The sequence below is a fragment of the Bos taurus genome, chromosome 8 (assembly GCF_002263795.3).
Source record: "Bos taurus isolate L1 Dominette 01449 registration number 42190680 breed Hereford chromosome 8, ARS-UCD2.0, whole genome shotgun sequence".
Taxonomy (NCBI): Eukaryota; Metazoa; Chordata; class Mammalia; order Artiodactyla; family Bovidae; genus Bos; species Bos taurus.
This window is the reverse complement of record NC_037335.1, coordinates 76610730-76634896: the sequence shown is the minus strand read 5'-3', so window position 1 is coordinate 76634896 and position 24167 is coordinate 76610730. Positions and strand designations below refer to the sequence as shown.

Here is a 24167-nt window from a genome sequence, read left to right as displayed (position 1 = left end):
GTGTAGATGATGAGGAAAGACTGGGGGGCCCTTTGCAAAAAGAGACAGGAGCCAGCAAGTGCAGGGTGGGGGACAGTAGAAGAAGCAGGAAAACCCAGTGTCCCCATGGCTGGAGGTGAAAGAAGCAGAAAGGGACTATGTTCTAAGAGGCCTAAAGATACATAAAGTTTCTAAGCAGTGCTCTTGATCTGTTTTTCTGATTTCCTAACCCTGGCTTCTTTGCATAAACATCACAACCAACTTTACAGAGTGTGTGTGTGTGCAGGGAGGGGGGAGTGGGGGCAGGCATGGAGATAGGGAATAGAATTTGATAGAATTTCTGCAAAAGATACAAAGTTGTTTACATAAAATAAAACACAAGTTACTTTTTTTGGCTTATAGTTTCAGTTAAGTTCAGTTGCGCAGTCGCTCAGTCGTGTCCAACTGTTTGCAACCCCATGAACCGCAGCACGCCAGGCCTCCCTGTCTATCACCAACTCCCAGAGTTCACTCAGACTCACATCCATGGAGCCAGTGATGCCATCCAGCCATCTCATCCTCTGTCGTCCCCTTCTCCTCCTGCCCCCAATCCCTCCCAGCATCAGAGTCTTTTCCAGTGAGTCAGCTCTTCGCATGAGGTGGCCAAAGTACTGGAGTTTCAGCTTTAGCATCATTCCTTCCAAAGAAATCCCAGGGCTGATCTCCTTCAGAATGGACTGGTTGGATCTCCTTGCAGTCCAAGGGACTTGCAAGAGTCTTCTCCAACACCACAGTTCAAAAGCATCAATTCTTCAGTGCTCAGCTTTCTTCACAGTCCAACTCTCACATCCATACATGACCACTGGAAAAACCATAGCCTTGACTAGACGGACCTTTGTTGGCACAGTAATGTCTCTGCTTTTGAATATGGTGTCTAGGTTGGTCATAACTTTCCTTCCAAGGAATAAGCGTCTTTTAATTTTATGGCTGTAGTCACCATCTGCAGTGATTTTGGAGCCCCCAAAAATAAAGTCTGACACTGTTTCCACTGTTTTCCCATCTATTTCCCATGAAGTGATAGGACCAGATGCCATGATCTTCGTTTTCTGAATGTTGAGCTTTAAGCCAACTTTTTCACTCTCCTCTTTCACTTTCATCAAGAGGCTATTTAGTTCCTCTTCACTTTCTGCCATAAGGGTGGTGTCATCTGCATATCTGAGGTTATTGATATTTCTCCCGGCAATCTTGATTACAGCTTGTGCTTCTTCCAGCCCAGCATTTCTCATGATGTACTCTGCATAGAAGTTAAATAAGCAGGGTGACAATATACAGCCTTGACGAACTCCTTTTCTTATTTGGAACCAGTCTGTTGTTCCATGTCCAGTTCTAACTGTTGCTTCCTGACCTGCATATAGGTTTCTCAAGAGGCAGGTCAGGTGGTCTGGTATTCCCATCTCTTTCAGAATTTTCCACAGTTTGTTGTGATCCACACAGCCAAAGGCTTTGGCATAGTCAATCAAACAGAAATAGATGTTTTTCTGGAACTCTCTTCCTTTTTCGATGATCCAGCAGATGTTTTCAATTTGATCTCTGGTTTCTCTGCCTTTTCTAAAATCAGCTTGAACATCTGGAAGTTCACGGCTCACGTATTGCTGAAGCCTTGCTTAGAGAATTTTGAGCATTACTTTACTAGGATGTGAGATGAGTGCAACTGTGTGGTAGTTTGAGCATTCTTTGGCATTGCCTTTCTTTGGGATTGGAATGAAAACGGACCTTTTCCAGTCCTGTGGCCACTGCTGAGTTTTCCAAATTTGCTGGCATATTGAGTGCAGCACTTTCACAGCATCATCTTTCAGGATTTGAAATAGCTCAACTGGAATTCCATCACCTCCACTAGCTTTGTTTGTAGTGATGCTTTCTAAGGCTCACTTACTTCACATTCTAGCATGTCTGGCTCTAAGTGAGTGATCACCATCGTGATTATCTTGGTCATGAAGATCTTTTTTGTACAGTTCTTCTGTGTATTCTTGCCACCTCTTCTTAATATCTTCTGCTTCTGTTAGGTCTATACCATTTCTGTCTTTTATCGAGCCCATCTTTGCATGAAATGTTCCTGTGGTATCTCTAATTTTCTTGAAGAGATCTCTAGTCTTTCCCATTCTGTTGTTTTCCTCTATTTCTTTGCATTGATCCCTGAAGAAGGCTTTCTTATCTCTTCTTGCTATTCTTTGGAACTCTGCATTCAGATGCTTATATCTTTCCTTTTCTCCTTTGCTTTTCACTTCCCTTCTTTTCACAGCTATTTGTAAGGCCTCCTCAGACAGTCATTTTGCTTTCTTGCATTTCTTTTCCGTGGGGATGGTCTTGATCCCTGTCTCCTGTGCAATGTCATGAACCTCCGTCCATAGTTCATCAGGCTGAACAGTATGAAAAGGCTTATAGTTTACCTCTCGATATTAGAGGTTGGTGGTGTCTGACTCTTGTGACCCCATGGACTGTAGCCCACCAGGCACCTCTGCCCATGGAATTCTCCAGGCAAAAATACTGGAGTGGGTTGCCAGTTCCTTCTCTAGGGATATGAGGTTAGTCATGGTATTTTTCTATTTCTTACTATCTTTCCAGATTTATTAAGGTATAATTAACATATAACATTGTGTAATGTTAAGGTGTACAACATAATGATTTGGTTTATGTGTATAAGATGCAAAATGATTACCACATCTACATCCCATATAGTTGTCATTTTTTGGTGTGTGGTGAGAATGTTAAAAAAATATCCTACCAACTTTTGAATACACAATACAGTATTAACTGCAGTTAATATGTGGTAACTGCATGTTATTATATCCCTAGAACTTACTTATCTAATAACTGGAAGCAGGTACCATTTTCACACCTTCCCCTCACCCCATAAGTTATTATTTAATCTGTGACTGAGTAAAACTGCCAGAATTTCCATCAGGACAGAAAGTAAGAGCCAATTTGCAGTCCTGCCCTCTTTGCAACAACATTTTCAAGCTAAAAGCCTCTGTCAACCCTGGTTCCACCCTCATCACAGACATTGACTTGGAAGAGGGGTGATGGACATGTTCAATATCATCTTTCTTTATCCAAGAGCCTCTCCCTCCTTGTTCCATGATGTCAGTTTCAGGGGGCACCCCTGCTAGTTGGGTTTGGGTGTTAGTGAATCCACATGAGTGCTAGACAAAGTGGGGCAGCCCTCTTCATAGGAGGCATTGCAGAAACCCAGAACTGCTGGAGCTCAGGTCTGGGATGGAGGCTCACCATCATCAGGACCAGTCTGCTGTTGCACACCTGGGCACCTGGAGACCCAGAAAGTTGGTTGGTGACTTTCCCAGGGTCATCACTTGGCAGAGGCAGGGAACTCTAAGTCAGTACTGGGAATTCAAGATCAGAAGCATCTTCCCTACCTGCAACCTCTTATCTCTTGCTTCTTTTACCTCCCTGATGAAAAGGAGGTGAAACTTTTAGATAATATGATAATAACTGGAATTCTGGTTTGTGAGTCTTAAGGATACCTCAGGCCAGTGGCGCAAGGGAGGATAGTCTTTATGGTCCCTTCAGAGAGGAAGCCAGTGATTAAACCTTAGCGATTAAAAAGTGATTAGAAAGAAATACAGGATACTGATAACCAATCTGTTGTTTGTTATCTGTAGAAAAACTGGAAAATGCAAACAGGCACAAGGAAAAACTAAAAATAAGAAGCTCTCATCTCCCGCAGATATCATCATGAATAGTCATCATTTTAGCTTTTAAGTCTTGATTCTTCATGTCTACATATACATATAATGCATGTGTATAAATACACACATGTATGTAAAAATGAGAATTTTATAAAAAATGTTCATCCCATCTTATAGTCTTACTTTTCCCATTTTATGTTGTTGTCTTTAATATCTTCTCATACATTCTTAAGAGTGAATTCCTGACGGGGTTCTCACTTTCATACTTGTATTTGAGCAAGAGTGTCTATGCATTATTATGTATTTGTGCACTGCTAAACAGTGGGCCCAAATTCCTTGGTATAAGGAGCTGGCAGATTGCATCTTATATTTTCCTTCTTCCAGGAAGCTCCTGACTGCTGCAAGGAGTGAAAAAAAAAAAAAAACAGAGGAGAGTTAAAGAAGACTGATTTGCAATAGTAGATAATGGCCTTTATTAATAAAATTCACATCAGTCATTCTTTATACTTTAAATTTCATTAGGAAAGAAAACCTTGGCTTGGGTTGCTGTGTAGTCAGAAGAGATGTAAATATAACCAAGATGTTGTTCCTCTTTTGTGATTCATCCCTTGCAGAGAGGGGGAGTGTGATAGTCGGGGAACCCAGCCCACATCTTTCAGTCTTTAAATATTTGTGATAAATCATTTGTGTGTGTGTGTGCATGTGTGTGTGCGCCTGGGAATTCCCCCCAGCATACAGAGGGTTGTTTCAGGAGTTTCAGAGGCTACGTGGACTACAGACCAGCTAATTGCCTGACTAGTGATGTGAGAATCTTCTAGAATTGAAGCACAGGCATTAGGACTTCACAGAGTGTAAGTTAAGGACCATGCTGGGTTGGTCTTTTGCCCGAATAAAGAGTAGCGTCTGAGAGGGAAAAAATTGTAGCTTAGAAGAGTTAGGAATGGAAGTGGGTGGAAATCATACATTTCTTGAAGGTCATCCACCCAAATAGGGCCGATGCTAGCTAGGGTTGTTGGAAAGAGCAAATGACGTAATCTCTCTGCAGCTCTTAGCACGACCCTGTTTATAGTTAGCACACAGTAATTTGTAGCTTTAATTCTCACTGTGATTATGACCTTTGTCATATTATTTATCACACTGAATTAAGTTCCCAGTGGGGCAGCCATGCCTAGATATGTTTATGCTGGTGTAGTGGGAAATATTTTGGGACTAATTCACTAGTTCAGTGAATCTCCTCTTTCATTCCCAGCCTGTTCCATCCCCAGTCTTAGCAACTTTGTCAGGATACTTCCTGGGTGGTGATGTGTCCTGCGCCATTGCAGAGTGCCCTTTAAAGAGTGAGATGGTTGAACCTAGAGGCTGTTATATCGGAGAAGACAATGGCAACCCACTCCAGTACTCTTGCCTGGAGAATCCCGTGGACAAAAGTAGCCTGCTGCAGTCCATGGGGTCGCTAAGGGTCAGACACGACTGAGCGACTTCACTTTCACGCATTGGAGAAGGAAATGGCAACCCACTCCAGTGTTCTTGCCTGGAGAATCCCAGGGACGGGGGAGCCTGGTGGGCTGCCGTCTATGGGGTCGCACAGAGTCAGACACGACTGAAGCGACTTAGCAGCAGCAGCAACAGCAGCAATCCATAAAGAGAAAAAAACATATTGTATATTAACGCATTATCATATATATGGAATCCAGGAAAAATGGTACTGATTTGCAGGGTAGGAATAGAGATTCAGATGCAGAGGACAGATTTGTAGATATATCATCGGGGAAGGAGAGGGAGGGACAAATTGAGGAGCGGCACTGACATATATGCACTGGCATGTGTGAAACAGATCGCTAGTGGGAAGCTGCTGTACAGTACAGGGAGCTCAGCTCGGTGCTCTGTGATGACCTAGAGGGCTGGGATGGCAGGGGTGGGATACACGTATGCTTACAGCTGATTCAGGTTGTTCATAGGAGAAACCAACACAACATTGTAAAGCAATTATCCTCCAATTAAAAAAAGAAATTGAAAAAAAAAGCCTCTTCACTTCTGTAGTTCTAAGCCTGCATGAACTTTCAAGCTGCCCTTCTGCCCAGTTTCTCCCTCCTCCATTCTCCTGGGGAGGAAAAATTATTTCTTGTTGTGAATAAGGCTACCAACAGGCATCCTAATAGAGGAGAGAGAGGGGATGGGGATATAAAACATGAAGCCTTTAGTTCAGCAATGGGGCGGGAATTTGGGAGTAAGAGTTTTCACAGCACCTGGAGGGCAAAGACAATTTGGAGAGGCAAAAGAGGGTTTGGGAAGTGTTGCGGGTTAGACCTTGGATTCTCCTAAATGTTACTTGAAAACAAATTCTGGAGAATTGAATTTCTCTTCAGTACTTAAATGTGTTCGGGTAGGGTGTAAGGCCGAGCCATGTCGACTCCCATGGATGTAATAGAGCTACATGTATTGATCTGCTTGCAAATTCATCTCTTTGCCCTTGTTTAGTTTTATTTCTTTTTTAACTGCCTGGATGGGGGAAAGTCTTTCCTTAAGCTGAGCAAAGCCTCACTAACCACGTAAGTGGTTTTGAATTTCTCCATAAACAATTCAATGACTCTTGTTCCAGCTGCTTTACCTCATCACTTTGAATGGACCAAGATCTGACTTGTCAGATTAGTCTCAGAAGCCGGAGGATCCCTCTGCCCAAGGCTCTCGACAGATAGACGGGAGGGACTATGAAGGGGATCTATGCATAATGAACCTATATGGTTTTTTTTTAAATAGCTATTGAGCTCAGTGTAGACATCTGTATGCAATTTCAGGAGAAAGTCTATCTTCGTTATTAAGCTCCTGGGTGCCTTGAGAATTCCATAAACAGAAATGATCTCTTTGCTCTCCCTGTGTATGAATGGCAGCTCCTAGTTGACCATTGCCATGTTTTTCTTAAAGCCCTATATTCTCACATAATTGTTAAAATAATGTGATCAGCTGGTGATTCCAGGTAGATCTCAGACTCCAAAGGCACTGAATTCCTTAAGTAGTTAGAGATACCCAAGGTAAATTTGTGAAGATTGCAAAGTGGGTGGCAATACTGTAGTTCTAGGTGAATATTTAAAAAATTCTCTTTCAGAGGGCAAATCTAGCATATTATGCTGATTAAGTTAACTGCCAGACCAATCCTTGTATGACAAATATTAGGATTCTTCATAAGTATTTCATTTCTCATCCTTATGGGCGCATGGAATTTCATTTCCCAGCCTGGCATGTTGCAGTCCATGGGGTCACAAATAGTAGAACACAACTTAGTGACTGAACAGCAATAACTTCTCTTAAAGTTAGGCAAGATTTTTAACTTGCTTTAGCTAATGAGCTGAGGTGACATACTTTTTATTGAAGTAGAGTTGATTTATAGTGCTATGTTAGTTTCTGGTATACAGCAAAGTGATTCAGTTATGTATATGTATATGAAACAATTATATATATATTTCAAATTCTTTTCCATTATTGTTTACGATATTGAATATACTTCCCTGTGCTATACAGTAGGAATTTATCTATTTTACATGTAGTACCTTGTATCTCCTAATCCCAAACTCCTGATTTATCTCTCCATGCCCCTTCCCCTTTTGTAACCATAAATTTGTTTTCTAGCTCTGTGATTCTTTCTGTTTTGTAAATAAGTTCATTTGTATCATTTTTTAAAATGATACATATGTTATATCAAGTGATATTTGTCCTCTGTCTGACTTGCTTTGCTTTAGGTTCATCCATGTTGCTTCAGATGGCATTATTTTATTCTTTTTTATGCCCGAGTAATATTCCTCTGTGTGTGTGTGTGTGTGTGTGTGTGTGTGTGTGTGTGTGTACACCACATTGAAGTGACATGTTTCAAAGCAGGCATAGGATTCACCATATTCCCTTCCCACTGCTGTGATTATTGTTGAAGCTGCTTCCAAGAAGAATTCATCATTTGGAGTCCCTAAGCTATGATGAGAAAAGCCCTCCCCTATCAAATCAGCATCAGCTATATATTGTAGGCAAGAAATAAACCTTTGTGATATTAGCTCTATGACATGTTGGACTTTTTTTAATGAAGTGATTTTTTATTTTATATATTTTTTGGCCATGTAGGTAGTATGTGGGATTCTAGTTCCTAGCCATGGCCTGAACCTGCACCCCCTTCAGTGGAAGTGTGGAGTCCTAACCTGGACTGCCAGGAAAGTTCCTGGAATTTTTTGTTACTGCAGCTTAACCTAGCCTACCCTGACTGGTATATCTTGGCTCCAACTCTTGATTTCAAGTCTCAGCTCCAACACTAAGTTATTTCATTTTAACCTCTCTGAGCCTCAGTTTCCCCATTTCTGAAATGGTTTGGATCAGATTCTCTCTACAGTACCTTTCAACTCTAACATCCTGTAATTCTTCCCCTTTTAAATTAAAGTAAGAACCCTCCTGCCAGTGCAGGAGACATAAGAGACTTGGGTTTGATCCTTGGGTTGGGAAGATCCCCTGGAGGAGGAAATGGCAATCTACTCCAGTATTCTTGCCTGGAGAATCCCATGGACAGAGGAGCCTAGAGCTATGGTCCATAGTGTCACAAAGAGTCAGACGTGACTGAAGCGACTTAGCAGGCAACATTGCTCCTTTTAATGATTCTGGTCTTTCCTTTCCAGACTAACTCCAGGCTGGAGTTCAAACCTGAATTTTGCCATTTGCTTTCTGTGTGACTTTGGGCAAGTTACTCAATCACTCTAAGCTTTATTTTCCCCTCCTAAAAATGGAAAAGCAGCTAGCTCTTGGGCTCATGTGGATTAAATTAAATGCCTAGTTGAAGTAATTGAAATAGTGTGGTCCACAATGCCAGCCACTCAAGGGTCTCTAAGCAAATTCCTGCCCATTTCAATCTCAGAAGAAGAGGTAATGCTCATGTCTGCTCTCCTAATGCTGGGGCTCAGGGCGACATGAAACCCAGAGGGTTTGGCCTGTCTATTTCACAACACCTGTTAGAAAGACAAATGTTGCAGATCATAGGCTAAACTAAGGGAAAAAGCAGGTATTAAGTGAAGATGTACTTAAATTCTGGAAGTATTGATTAATGCAGACAGCTTGAAAGCACTTTGCTTAAAATCTTGTCTACCAGAGTGGAGATTACTTAAAGCAGTACTTTTCCCCTTTGGAACTTTAAATAATGAAAAAGAGATCTTTATGTTTAATTTTATTCTGGATAATTACAAGATTATTTTGTTAAATTTATTTCCTTGGTCAGTCTCCTGAGTTGCAAGTTTTATGTTCATATCCCCTGAGGTGCTCTGCCGGTTTCCCCCTCCCCTCCCTTCTCCTTCTCCCCACTTTCCCTTCCTTTCTTTTTAGGTTAATAGACTCTGTTTTAGAGTAGCTTTGCTGCTGCTGCTATGTCGCTTCAGTCGTGTCCACCTCTTTGCAACCCCATGAACCGCAGCACACCAGGCCTCCCTGTCCGTCACCAACTCCCGGAGTCTACCCAAACCCATGTCCATTGAGCCAATGATGCTATCCAACCATCTCATCCTCTGTTGTCCCCTTCTCCTCCTGCCCTCGATTGTTCCCAGCATCAGGGTATTTTCCAATGAGTCAACTCTTCGCATCAGGTGGCCAGAGTATTGGAGTTTCAGCTTCAACATCGGTCCTTCCAATAAACATTCAGGACTGATGTCCTTTAGGATGGACTGGTTGGATCTCCTTGCAGTCCAAGGGACTCTCAAGAGTCTTCTCCAACACCACAGGTCAAAAGCATCAATTCTTTGGCGCTCAGCTTTCTTTCTAGTCCAACTCTCACATCCATACATGACTACTGGAAAAACCATAGCCTTGACTAGATGGATCTTTGTTGACAAAGTAATGTCTCTGCTTTTGAATATGCTATCTAGGTTGGTCATAACTTTCCTTCCAAGGAGTAAGCGTCTTTTAATTTCATGGCTGCAGTCACCATCTGCAGTGATTTTGGAGCCCCCCCCAAAATAAAGTCAGCCACTGTTTCCACTGTTTTCCCATCTATTTCCCATGAAGTGATGGGACTGGATGCCATGATCTTCGTTTTCTGAATGTTGAGCCTTAAGCCAACTTTTTCACTCTCCTCTTTCACTTTCATCAAGAGGCTCTTTAGTTCCTCTTCACTTTCTGCCATAAGGGTGGTATCATCTGCATATCTGATGTTATTGATATTTCTCCCGGCAATCTTGATTCCAGCTTGTGCTTCTTCCAGCTCAGCGTTTCTCATGATGTACTCTGCATATAAGTTAAATAAGTATGGTGACAATATACAGCCTTGACGTACTCCTTTGGGACAAGTCTGTTGTTCCATGTCCAGTTCTAACTGTTGCTTCCTGACCTGCACACAGATTTCTCAAGAGGCAGGTCAGGTGGTCTGGTATTCCCATCTCTTTCAGAATTTTCCACAGTTTACTGTGATCCACACAGTCAGTAGCCACTGATCTTTTTACTGTCTCTATAGTTTTGCCTTTTCCAGGATGTCATTTATACACAATATAATAGGTAACCTTTTCAGACTAGCGTCTTTCACTTAATAACGTGCATTTAAGTTTCCTTTCCCCAGTGGCTCAGATGGTAAAGAATCTTCCTGCCAATGCAGGGGACCTGAGTTTGATCCCTGGGTTGGGAAGATCCCCTAGAGAATGAAATGGCAACTCACTCTAGTATTTTTGTCTGGAGAATTCCATGGAGAGAGGAGCCTGGCAGGCTACACAGTCCATGGTATCACAAAGAATTGGACAGGACTGAGTGACTTTCACTTTATTCTTTCATGTTAGGGCTTAAAAGCAAATTTCTTTTTACCACTGAATATTATCCGATTATATAGATGTACCAGTTTTTTTATCCATATATCTCTTGAAGGACATCTTGGTTGCTTCCAATTTGGGGAAATTGTGAATAATGCTGCTATAAACACTTGTGTTCACATTTTTGTATGGCCATAAGATTTTTACTCTTCAAGGTAAATATCTAGGAGTAAAATTTCTGGATTGAGCCTACATTTGACTTCATAAGAAACAGCCAAACTGTCTTTGAAAGTGACTGCACCGTGTTATGTTTCTGTCAGGAGTGAGTGAGAGTTCCTGTTGCTCCACGCCCTTGTCGGTATTTGGTGTTGTCAATGTTTGGGATTTTAGCTATCTAATAGGCATGTGGTGGCATCTCGTTGTTGTTTCGGTTTGCAGTTCTCTAATGACATGCGTTGTGGGGCATCTTTTCATGTGTTCTTTGATGAATTATCTGTTAAGGTCTTTTGCCCACTTTTAAAATTGTTTGTAATTTATTGTTGAATTATGAGTGCTTTGTGTATTTTTGGATACAAATCCTTTGTCAGATATGTGTTACACAAACACTTCAAATCTTGGCTTGTTTTTTCATTCTCTGAATAGTTTTCTTTTGCAGAACGAATGTTTTAAATTTTAATGAAGTCCAACTTATCAATTTTTTTTCTGTCGTCAGTTATGCTTTTTGGATTGTATATGAAAAGCCAATGAAAACCCAGGTCACCTAGATTTTGTCCTGTATTTCCTTCTGGAGGTTTTATAGTTTTGTGGTTTACGTGTAGGTCTATAATCCATTTTGAGTTAATTTTTTTAAAGGTGTAAGGTCTGCATCCAAATTCTTTTTTTTTTGCATGTGTATTTCTAGTTGTTCTAGCCCCATTTGTTGAAAAGACTTTTTCTCAGTTGAACTGTCTTTGCTCCTTTGTCAAAGGCTGCTGCTACTGCTAAGTCGCTTCAGTCATGTCCAACCCTGTTCAACCCCAGAGACGGCAGCCCACCAGGCTCCCCCATCCCTGGGATTCTCCAGGCAAGAACACTGGAGTGGGTTGCCATTTCCTTCTCCAATGCATGAAAGTGAAAAGTGAAAGTGAAGTCGCTCAGTCGTGTCCGACTGTTCTCGACCCCATGGACTGCAGCCTACCAGGCTCCCCCGCCCATGGGATTTGCCAGGCAAGAGTACTGGAGTGGGTTGCCATTCCTTCTCTTCAAAGGCTAGTTTACTATATTTGTGTGGGTCTATTTCTGGGCTCTGCTGTTCTGGGCTCTTTATTCTGGTTTCTGCCATATTTGTCAATTACCCTGCCAATACCACACTGTCTTGATCACTGAAACTTTATACTAAGTCTTGAAGTTGAGTAGTGTCAGTCCTCTGACTTTGCCCTTCATCAATATTGTATTGGCCATTCTGGATCTTTTCCCTTTCTGTAATAACATTAGAATCAGATTGTTGGCATACACAAAGGAACCGCTGAGATTTTAATTGGGCTTGCGTTGAATCTGTAGCTCAAGTTGGGAAGAACTGACATCTTGACAATATAGAGTCTTATCTGCATGAACATGGAATAGCTCTCCATTTAGTCAGATATTCTTTTGTTTCTTTCATCAGAATTTTGTAGTTTTCCTCACACAGATTTTGTACACATTTGTACCAGTGTGTTTAATATTTTTGGTGGTGATGTAAATGGTGCTGTTTTCAATTTCAACTTACAGTTGTTCTTTGCTAATATATAGGAAAGCAGTTCACTTTTGGGGGGCTGCACTGGGTTTTCATTGCTACACGCAGGCTGTCTCTGGTTGTGGAGAACATGAGCTACTCAAGTGGTGGTGTGTGAGCTTCTCATGGATGTGGCTTCTCTTGTAGAGCACGGGTTTACAGTGTGCGGGCTTTAGTAGTTGCTGCCTGTGGGCTCAGTAATTGCAACACACAGGCTTAGTTGCCCTGCAGCATGTGGGACCTTCCCAGACTAGGGATCAAACCAGTGTCCCCTGCATTGTAAGGTGGATTCTTAACCCCTGGACCACCAGGGAAGCCCGCAATTCACTTTTGTATATTTTGCTTTGTATCCTGCAACCTTGCTATAATTACTTTTTAGTTCAAGGAAATTTTCTTTTGTCCATTCTTTTGGGTTTTCTACAAAGACAATCACGTAATCTCCAAATAGAGACAGTTTTATTGCCTCCTTCCCAATCTGTCTGCCTTCCATTTACTTCTTTTATTTATTTATTTGGCTGCACCGGATTTTAGTTGTCTTTTATTTCCTTCTTACTGCATTAACTAGAACTTTCAACATGATGTTTTAGAAGTAGTGAGGAGGCTGTCCTTGCCTGTATCTGATCTTAGTGAGGAAGCATCTAGTTTCTCTCAGTTAAGTATAATGTTAGCTTTGGCTTAAAGCATCTAATTTTTCTCTGCTAAGTATGATGTTAGCTGTTTTGCAGATGTTCTTTATACAGTGAAGAATAATTTCATTTTTAATCATTGACTGTAATAACCAAATCAAGCAGACTTGGTTTTAAATATTGACTTTGCTACTTTCTAGCTGTGTTGACCCTGAATAAGTTAATTACACTTTCTGAACCTTGGATTCCTTAGCTTGAGATTAAAAAAACCAAAACACAACAAAACACTTTTTGAAATTGTGGAAAGGATTAGAATTGGAAAACTCTAAAATCATTCAGAGGTTCAGTTCAGTGGCTCAGTTGTGTCCACCTCTTTGCAACCCCATGGACTGTAGCATGCCAGGCTTCCCTGTCCATCACCAACTCCTGGAGTTTACTCAAACTCGTGTCCATCAAGTCAGTGATGGAAATTGCTAAGAACAGTGGACACATCAAATATGATTCCCCAAACATACAGTGGACACATCAAATGTGATTCCCCAAACATTGGGATGGATCTGTGTGCCAGTCAGAAGAGAAACAACCCTCTGACTCAGTGCAGACACACAGCCCATCCTTTAGGATGGAAGCTGTGGAACACTGGAGAGATAACTGAGGTGGAAAACACTCAGAAGAAAAGCGAATAGATGGAACCATTACTGACTAAGCCACTCTGCCTGCTCAGTCACCTTGGTCACCCTTCAGAAGACGCCACTCAGGACTCGGGCAGTGGGGAGAGTGGCCAACCTGTCCTGGCTACTTTATCTTCTTGTGGCTGCAGTTTTGTTTTATTTCTTCCATGGGACCCCTTTATCTTCCTCAGCCCTGATACAAGTAAGCTTCTAGCTGTGAGGATGGCAGTATATTTCTGTCTCCTCAGAGTGTATAGAGGCTACCACAGAACTGAGGTAGTGGGTTTTGACTCTCTGCCAAAGACCCTGGTGTGTCTAGGTGGCCACTTTTGTCTGACCTTTACTTTTAGCCAGATACTCATTTTCAGGCAGTTGTTTTTTACCCCAGTAACTGTCTGGCTTTGGTATTTTTTTTGTTATTTTCTAACTTTTATGTCACTGCTACAGTCATAACTATGCCCTCTCTTCCCCCACATTATAAATATGTATTTTTAACAAAAATGCCTTTAATCAGTCTAGCCTATATTTTCCTAATTATATTAGCCATAATATGCTGATTATTACTATAAAGGAGATAAATACTTAGAATTAGGCCTTCAGCTTCTTGAAACCTTGGTTTTACCTTTTATATTTCTGAAAAAAATAACACAAATGAAAAACTTTTAATTTCTGTGTAAGAACCACAGATTGAACCATGAGAGATTCCTCTATACTTGTTTTCCTTTAAATTTCTCTTCATTTAAACAGCCTTAATATTACTTCTTTCCTCGCTGTCTGAGGATGATGCAATTTTCTGAATATATGTCACAGCCAGATATTAAATACCAGTTACTGGCTGCAATAGGAAGGAACAATTAACAAAGTGATATATCACTTGCTATTTAAATTCCAATTATAAAAGCTAATTCCTTTCTAACACTATATTCTGTTTTGGTTAAAGCTGTGGTGTCTCCCAAACAAAATGTATGAATTTACACAAATATGGTTGAACTTTTTAAGCATAGATATAAACAGAGCATTTTTTATGTTATTCAGTCAAACCACAATCTTTCTTAAATCAACAGATGCTTATTCTTCACAATAGAAGCAGAACTATTCAGTTTGCCAGTTTCTAGTTCTATCTTTCATTTATCTGCCAATGTAAGTGAATGGATTGAGGCTCTTAATTCATGCAAGAAATGTAACCACCTGTTCCTAGAAGACACGCACACATGCATGCTAAGTCGCTTCAGTTGTGTCCGACTCTTTGCGACCGCATGGATTGTAGCCCACCAGGCTCCTCTGTCTGTGGGATTCTCCAGGCAAGAATACTGGGGCGGGTTGCCATGCCCTCCTCTAGGGAAATCTTCCTGACCCAGGGATTGAACCCATGTCTTTAGTCTCCTGCATTGACAGGCAGGTTCTTTACCACTAGCACCACCTGGAAGCCCAGAAGACATGCTCCTGGCAGCAAACTGAGTATGCGGTTGCTGTTTTGGGCCTCACCATTGTCTAGAAGCCCCATTTGGAGTCTCTAGGTATCCACATGGGAATTGGATTCTTCCTTCCCAGGTGGAAGACCCAGCAGAGACTGACAAAGCTGCTCTTCCCTATATGTGAAGATGCGGGGGCCGCCCCTTCTCAAGAGCAGCTCCTGCAAGTGAAGAGTTCCAAACAAAGGGGCCCTTTGAACAAGAAACTCACAACCTTTATTACTAGAAAACTAGGTCTGGCAGCCCCACTTCTGTTTGTCAGAGAGGGTTCCTGGGGTGCCAGCCCCAAAATGAACTGTTTCCAGCGTCCTGGTCTGTGCTTCAGATTCTTCAGACCACTGCCTGTTCCCCTCATCTCAGTGATCCTTCCTACAGTCTGGCCTGTGTTGGGCCCTTTTCCCTCCAAAGGTGCTAGAACTTCAGTGGCTGGACAGCTTCAGAGGGCAGCTCAAAGCTGTGTCCACTGAGGGCTTTTCTGGGCTATAAGGATGCTTCTGAGTAGTTAAAGGAAAATTCTTTCAAGGAACCCTTTCAAAAGCCTCTAGTTTGCCTCAGATTAGGGTTGTAAACACATTTCTCTAGGGGTTAGAGAAGTGAGAGATGTGGAAGACTGGGTGATGATATGTGGAAATGTAGTAGACTGCAGGGTTCCCCTACTATAGAAGAGGCAGTGATCCTGAGCTGAGCAAACCTTCATGGTCTACCTTCCAGACCCTCTACCTTTTCAAGAGCAGCCAGCAGCAGGTATCATGTGCAGTCTCCCAGTTTAAAGACACAAAAACACCGTGCTGGCCAAATAGAACCTGTTGGTAGATGGACTTAACTCTCTGGTTCTTTAGTCAGTAACCTCTGACTGTGTTTCACATCAGCACTGTCATTCTCCTTGTGCTCTTCTGCTTGGCTTGAGGCACTGATTTACCTTCTCACCAGAGGCAACATGTTGAGCATGATAAGCAGAAAGATCAACTTGTACTGTCAGAAACAACAAGGACTGTTGTTGGCATCCTTGGAAGTTCACACTTAGGGTGAGCTTCCTGATTGATGATCTGCAAACACAAACTCCACTCTCCTTGGAAATAGTTTGGTTTCAAAATGGCTGCAGCAGTTCCAGGCCTCAGGCTTTTATGTAACAACATCCAGAGTGAACAGAAAGTCTCTTCCATAAGCTCTTTCAGAAGAGCAAGTGAGAACCATCTCAGAAACGTCAGTCAGTTGCTCCTCAGGTCTCATTGGCCTAAACTAGGTCATGTGTCTTTTCCTGAACCAATCAGATAAGGGAGGTGAGAAAACCCTTTCACTAACTCAGCTTGAGTCCAGAAGGTAATAGTGGCTTATAGTTTCCTGAGGCTCATGCTGTTTGTGTCCACCTGTGTTTGCACATAACGTTTATACACATGTATGTGTATGCCTGAACTGAACAAAATCTGGGTTCTTTTAGGAAAGACAAAGGGGTGTATGAATGCTGGGCAATTAACCTGTTGACGTCTATGCTAATATGGTTTGTATTTTATAAAACTGCCTCTCTTTAGATCTGGTATAATGGTCGATAACCAGTGCGTCTTCCTGCCAGGGTCCAAATTCTAGTAACTGGGGCACTTGATACTGTTCCCTAATCCTCATACCATTGTTTTCTTCTGTCTCTACATAGAGAAAAGGGGGAATATTGCAGATTGGGTTCCTACAACTGCTTAGGCATGTTGGACCTGGGTTTGACACACAAACTTAACCTTTATGAGTCCATTTAAAAAATCTGTAACATGAGAAACTTAACTTTTCTGAGTCCATTTAAAAAATCTGTGACATGGGGAGAACATGAGTTACCTGATAATCTACCTGCTATTAGGAAATTAAATGTATGTAACACAATTCTTGGGGTACAGTAAGTGTTCAGTATATAGTAATTATTATTATTATGTTCATACCTTCATTCCTGAAGTTACCTATTCAAACCCTAAATATTGGTTTATAGCAACACATAAGTATTTTGTGTTGCTAAAACAAAACACTAAGTATTTTGGGGGTTGATACTCTTTTCCTCATTTAACCAATATCTAAAAGGTAGCAAAATGTCTTGAATATATGTATATATAACTGAATCACTTTGATTTACATGTGAAACTAACATAACATTGTAAATCAACTATATTTCAATAACATTTTTAAAATTTATATAAAAAGGAATTCTTCAGCAAAACAAAAATCTTGACCTGAAGTTTTAGGAATTAGGAATTGAAACGTGCCATACTTTTTCACTGAAGACAAGCCATGGCTGATTTAGTCAGTGGATTTTTCATGTTCTTTTTCTTTAAGCACAAATATATTGTTGTTTTAACCTTGTCATTGAACCAGGGAGTTGAAGTAAACGCACATCAGCAACTGATGACAAGGAGTTAAGCAAAAAAAAAAAGAAGTTCTTTGTCTCTTTGTTCACTTTTTCTCACATAGAGGCCAATTCTCAGAAGTGAATACTGTTTTTCTTAACTTTCTTGTATCTTGGCTATGAAACTGGAGACAAAGATTTAAGATTATGATAATTCTAATTATCAGTAGTAATGATATCTTACATTGGTATAGTGCTTTACAGTTTGCAAAAATGCTTTCATGTTTTACAAGCCACAGATTTTTAAGGTCTGTGAGATTATAGATTGTGTTTTGCTCATTATTTTTCTCTAATTCCTATCCCAATGCCTGTTGTATGACAGATGTTTAACAAATATGTGAATGAGCCTCAAATTAACCCCAGTGGGGTAGATTTGGGATTTATCATTGTTATTCCCCTTTCATGCAAGAAGAAACTAAGTCTCAGAGATTTCATGACTTAAGGCTTTCTAGTACAAACTTTGGGGTGAGGAGGAGAGAGGGATTTTCTGAAAAATAGTCTAGTTTTTGACTGTGAAAATTAGGTTCTTTTCTAATCTGTGAAAGAGAACCCTGAGATAATGTGGGATTACTGGAAGATGTTCAGGGATCACATGCAAAATAAGGATTGTCAAAAAAAATGGACAGAGGAGGTGGAGAGAGGGCCCAGCCCCCTTCACTGTTTGAGGCTTCTGGTATAAAGAGACCCCACACCAAACCCTCAAACATGACAGCCTGGTTTAGGTCAGTGTGTTAAACTCTGGTGAGAAACTAGTACTGGATCTTGTTCCCCCAATCTGATTTTGACCAATACTTGTAGAAAACACAATACAATAAATTAATGTAATTTCTGCACCTATGATGGCCCAGTAACAAAGATTATACATTCTAGCAAGTCCATAGACCACACCTTGACTGGATTTGTTTAGATTTTTAACACATTAAAAATGTGGTAAAAAGTCCACTTGCCAATGCAGGAGACGCAAGAGATGTGCTTGCGATCCCTGGGTTGGGAGGATCTCCTGGAGGAGAGCATGGCAACCCACTCCAGCATTCTTGCCTGGAGAATCCCATGGACAGAGAAGCCTGGCGGGCTACAATCCATGAGGTCACAAAGAGTCGGACATGACTGAGCAACTGAGCATAGCACACACAAAAATGTTAAACAACAGTATTTACAATATTTTAGGATAGTCTTTGTAAGTGTCAATTCACAGTGTGGACCAGTTTTGGGATGCGAGTTTGTGTATGGTAAACAGATTATTCTTTCAACCCTGAGACTATATAACTTCATTTCGAGATGGCATCAAAAGTCTGTATTTCAAGTGCTTTCTTGAGGTGTGGACCATAACATCCTACTGACCTTTGTAGAAGGCCCTGCTCACATATTTGTGCCCTATTGTTCTCCACATGTGTGAAAGTTGTTGTGATTAATAAATCACAACTTGTGTAACAGCTCTAAGGAAGCTAGTTGATTTTTCTTTACTCTTCAGTTGGTACTAAAAATATAACTGCTATCTTGTGGGAGAATCAATGAAATTTTGACGTTAAAAAGAAGTCTTTATATTAATACTTGAAATCCTTGGTAACCACTTCTCTGTGTAGACCTTGAAGGATTAGGGTGAAAGTCAACTAATTCTACTATGTTTGAAGAATCTCTAAAAATAGAACTAGGTGTCTTGCCCGAGACTCACTGTTAGTTTCTAGAACCTAGGTTTTCCATGAGCGAAAGCAGTGCCTCGTTTTTTGATTCAGTAACAGTGTGCTAGACACCGGCTTAGGTAGACACTAAGAGTGTGAATAATGGCCTCTACTATCAGAAACCTCAGGAGGAAACCAATGGAAGGTCTGAGTCATTCACCAGAGTTCTAGGGGCTAGAGGTGTGGGGTAGAACCAGAGATCACCCCTAAGCTCATTCGCTGAAGTGAGGTGTGTGGGACTGGCTGCTGGACTTCTACACTCTTGCATTACTGATTCCCGAACAAACTTTTCCAACTCTTGACACTGGGCCCAGGTGGTCTTTTTGTTTAGGCACGTACTGGGCTTCATGCACAAAAATGAGACTGATAGGAATTTCCGTGACTTAAAAGCATTGTCATGCTTTCCAGGGAGGAGTGGAACAGAGCAGAACATGAAGATGTAAACTGGCTTCCTTGGCACGAGGAAGCAACACAGAGCATCTAGAGATGATGAGATTGGCGGACAGCCTGCAGATTCTGTTTCTGTTTCAGATTCTGGGCAGTTTCTGTTCTCTAGGCTGGAAAAATCTTTGATCTTTCTGACTTAGGAATAGACAATTCACAGGGAAAAATTGGCATTTTTTTTTTTCTTGAGAAAAAAATGTACCTTCTGGATACAGATACAATTTTTGCACTCTTCCCAGGGATGGGGGAGCCTCGTGGGCTGCCATATATGGGGTCGCACAGAATCGGACACGACTGATGCGACTTAGCAGCAGGAGCAGCAGCATATTGGGAAAAGTTCTCTAGACCAGTGCTCCTCAAACTTGAATGAGCCTATGAATAACTGAGAGATCTTGCTGAAGTGTAGGTTAGGTTCACTTGGTCTAGGACAGTGCCTGGAATTCTGTGTTTCTAACAAGCTCCCTCCTAAGTCATGCTGAGTTTGCTATAATATTGCTGGACTGAGAGTGGTGCTCTGAGGAGCACAGACCTGGAATCCACGTGGAAGCCTAGACCCATGGGAACTGGCCTCATCTGCTTTGGTGGGAGGCATTGATCCCTGTTTCTGATGGAGTTGTATTATCCAGTCACTACATTGTCTGCAGTGGTGTTTCCTTCTCTCAAGGTTCTTAAGTAGTCAGAGATATTGCTTTAGAGTATATATTGGTTGCTGTGCTTAATCATTAAAAAAAATCTTTGTTGTGCTTTGGAGTACTACTTCTTCAGGGCACAGTAGCTGTCTTGCACAATCAAGGCCTGTTCAATCGCCCATCATTACAAGGCATTGCCTTAACCCACAGGTCTTGTGTGTCTCGCATATGTTGGGGGTAGTCCACCATAGTAAATTCTGCTGCGGAGAGCTTGGCAATCTAATCATAGAATGATGAACTTGTGTTATGTTCAGTGACTTGATCCTGCAGCTGCATCTAAGATGGACAGGTTGCAGAATAAATCTTTGAAAGGTACTATATCCATTGATTATATTCTGGACATCAAATGTAGCTGTCATCAGATATAGCTTGTGATTTGAGCCTCCTGATTTAAAAACTATTACAGAAATCTATCCATTTTGACGTTTTGTCCCTTTTGAGCTACATCAAATGGGTTCTGTTAGAAAGAAAGAAAAGGTTAAAAGCTCATCCAAATTTATACTCAAAAGTGATTTCAGGAAAATTGAGGCTTCACATCACAGTATGTGCTTATAAGCACTAATCCTTTGTTCAGTGCACTGCATCCCAGGCCAATGAATGACTTCTTCATCTGGTGGTAGTGGTTTCTAATGAAAAAATAATCATGTAGCATAGACCAAACCAATCTTCCGAAATTGTTTTAAAGTGGATTGGAAGAGTGGCTCACTTAAGGTCTCTGATTTCTTCATTAATTTTTGTAGGTCACATTCCACCCCCACAACACTCCATGGGTCTGTCAGCGACTTTGATTGAAGCAGAAAGTTATCAAATATCCTGATGAGGGCTTGGAAGAGTCCTTGCTATTAAGGAGTTTTGTTGTAATGGTATTTATCTTAATCAGATTTGGCGGATACGTCTCTTACTCATAGAACTTTAGAGGGAAAAATCATCTAGCCAATTTAGAATCTAGTCCAACCAACTCATTTTACTGATGTGGAGACAGCTGGGAAGTTTGCTCAAGGTCACCCAGACCTGTCTCTGAATCCCAATCCTGGTCTTCCCCCCAAACCCTGGTCTACCACACGCTTTTGTATGTTGATTTATGGATGTGATGTGTCTGTGAGGCCTGAGGCAGCAGGTTTTCCACCTTCCCTGATGGGAATTGGGGTGGTTCCACTGATAAATTCATTGCATTTCCTTACCATCTAGACCTTGTGTTCTAGCAGAGTCCCAGTAGGTTCACCAGTGCTCTAGAGAGGCAAAATGACACAGAGCCCAGATTCTGCAGCCTGGTGGTCTAGGTCAAATCCTGCTTTGCTCCGTACATATTTTGTGACTTTGGGCAAGCCACTTAACCTCTCTTTAGATTTAAAATGGGGACCTTCCTTGTAAGGCTATTGTGAAGAGTGAATGAATGAATACTACAGAGCAGCTGGAGCAAGCAGCCAGATGTGTAGTATGTGGAATTGTGTGTGGTTTTGCAAACTATGGGTTTCTACTAGACACTGAGCTGTGAAATCAGTGTTCTAAATCATTAAAAGCATTCTAGAAAGTAAATGGCAATACTAGAATTAAATAGTCAAGTGTGCTGCATCTATGCAGGGCATTGTTTGGTGTTCTTTTGGTTCCTTTTTTGGTGTCCCTTTGGTTTCGTGTGTGTGTATGTGTGTGTGTGTAAAATGACTCACAGTGTGAAAATGAATTTCTCACTGTGGATTGCACTCAAGAGTTCGGAAGCCCGGCTCCAGAGATTGGAATGAGTGAATTGATTTCTGTACCTGCAGCCCTATCGGAGTGAATGAGGCACATGTTAGACATGAGTGTACAAGGCAAGCTCTGACTGAAACATAAACGTGCTTCTTTTGCAGAGGGAGACCAAAGGGCAGTTTCTTATTGACCACATCTGCAACTACTACAGTTTGCTGGAGAAGGACTACTTTGGTATTCGTTATGTGGACCCAGAGAAGCAGCGGGTAAGAGTTGACCACCATCTAGATCCATTTTGGGGAGGCATTCAGCCTTTGAGGGTGCTGAATAAGTTCTTCTTAGAGCAATTGTGATACATTTGATCTCATAATTATTGATCACATGGTTATTGACCAGCCCGGGGCATGTGTATATATGTCTCTGTGTGTATAAGAGTATATAAGAGTTTGGCACTGTTCTCACTGGGCTTATTGAGGCAGGGGGAACGGAAATTTAACCGTAAGCCTTTCCAGAAAGCTGCTCCCACCTGACTGAAGAGAGAATGTTCTTGTGCCCTTTGAACCTAGAGTTTGCCGAAGCTTCTCAGACAGTCATTACATAAAAATCTCATTATAGAGAAAAAGCCACCTTTCACTATAAAAAGCCATTGTTAGAGCAGGGAACAAGGAGGTGATTGCCTGATGGGCATGAGGTTTTCTTTTAGGATGATGAAAATGTTTGACACTTGATAGAAGTGACAGATATACACCATTTTGAGTGTTTTAAATACCACCTAAAATGTATACTTTAAAATGTTATGTTAGTGACTATTGCCTCAATTAAAAAAAAAAAAAAAAAACTTTGGCAGATAATGGGTAAAGTTGCTTTGAAAAGTGTTAGTTGTTCAGTTGTGTCTGACTCTTTGTGACCCCATGGACTGTAGCCTACCAGGCTCCTCTGTGCATGGGATTCTCCAGGCAGGAATACTGGAGTGGGCTGCCACTTCCTCCTTCAGGGGATCTTCCTGAGATAGGGATCAAACTTGGGTCTCCTGCATTGCAAGCAGATTCTTTACCATCTGAGCCACCAGAGAAGCCCAAAAGTTATTTTGAAGCTTTCTCCTTAGGAACCACCAAATTTGACAGCCCCCACTGTATTTCTTGGAGTAGGAAATGGCAACCCACTCCAGTATTCTTGCCTGGAGAATCCCATGGACAGAGGAGCCTGTCAGGCTACAGTCCATGGGGTCACAAAGAGTCGGACACTACTGAGTGACTGAGTATATTGTATTCCTATTCCTAGACACATGTATCCTTCCTGGCCTCTGTTGGTACATGAGTAGTCTTGCTTTTTGAGCGGGAGTACCAGTCTAAGAGTGTTCAGATATGACATCTGCCAAACTCACAGTGATATGTGTCCCTCACATTGAGAAGACCCCAGGAATCTCCATCCCAGCTCCTACCACCTAGAGCTTCTCATTCCTGCATGGGTCCCAGCTATGCATAAAAAGGCCCTGTATCTGCTCCAGTCTCTGTTCTTACCCTGCTCTATTGATAAGCATGGCAGTGTGTGAAGGGATCAGCTGGGGGTGACTACCCTTTTTAATTTGCTCTCCTCCTTACCGGTGGCCCTGGTCATTTTCCTATTTCTTTTTCCCCTCCTGCTTCTTGGTTTTGTGTTTACTGACCTTATACAGTGAGGGAGAGGCTCACAGAGTGTATTTTTGTAAAGGAGGAGGATATTGAAGGGATAGATTAGTTTTCTGAAACATGGAGAATCTTATTTGCATTTCAGTAGAACCTAACCTTCTATAAAGGAATATAAGGCAGTGGCTCAGAAGAAGGAGGTTTTGGTTTCCTGTAGCACTTGCAGGAACCCTTGAATGAACCAAGTATTTACCTGAGTAAGAGGAAGGTGGCAGGACACTGTGAGGATGTGGGACTGCTGAGATCACGGAGGGGATTGTATGGTGTTTACTGTTGAGTACCAGTGACTCCCAGACTAGCCCTGCAACTAAATCAGTTTAGGTGTTTGCTAAAATCGATTAGTATGGACTTTATTCTAGACCTCCTGAATCAGAATTCCTGGGGCCAGGGCCAGGAATAGGTATTTTAATTCATCTTGATTCTAATTTTGATGCAGCCATCCTAGCTTTGACTTCTGTTGGAGACTATGGCATAAAGATATTCATAGACATAATTTCTTATGGCCTGTGAAGATATTACTCTTGTATGGAGAGAGTTCGAACCTATGTCTCTTGCAACTCCTGCATTGGCAGGTGGATTCTTTACCACTAGCGCCACCTGGGAAGCCCCATGGAGGAGAAACTGGCTCAAAAACATTGTTACTTGCCCAAGACCCTATGGGTAATGAGTGATGA

General features: G+C 41.5%; 1 protein-coding gene across 2 annotated transcripts in view; it reads left to right on the top strand.

Moving 5' to 3' along the window:
* Window positions 1-24167, top strand: part of FRMD3 (FERM domain containing 3) — a 343971-nt gene that overhangs the window by 138683 nt on the left and 181121 nt on the right. For both annotated transcript variants that reach the window (XM_024995823.2, XM_024995822.2), the window contains exon 2: window positions 21970-22074. In XM_024995823.2, the coding sequence (XP_024851591.1) occupies window positions 21970-22074 (105 nt within the window). The remainder of the gene's footprint in view (window positions 1-21969; window positions 22075-24167) is intronic.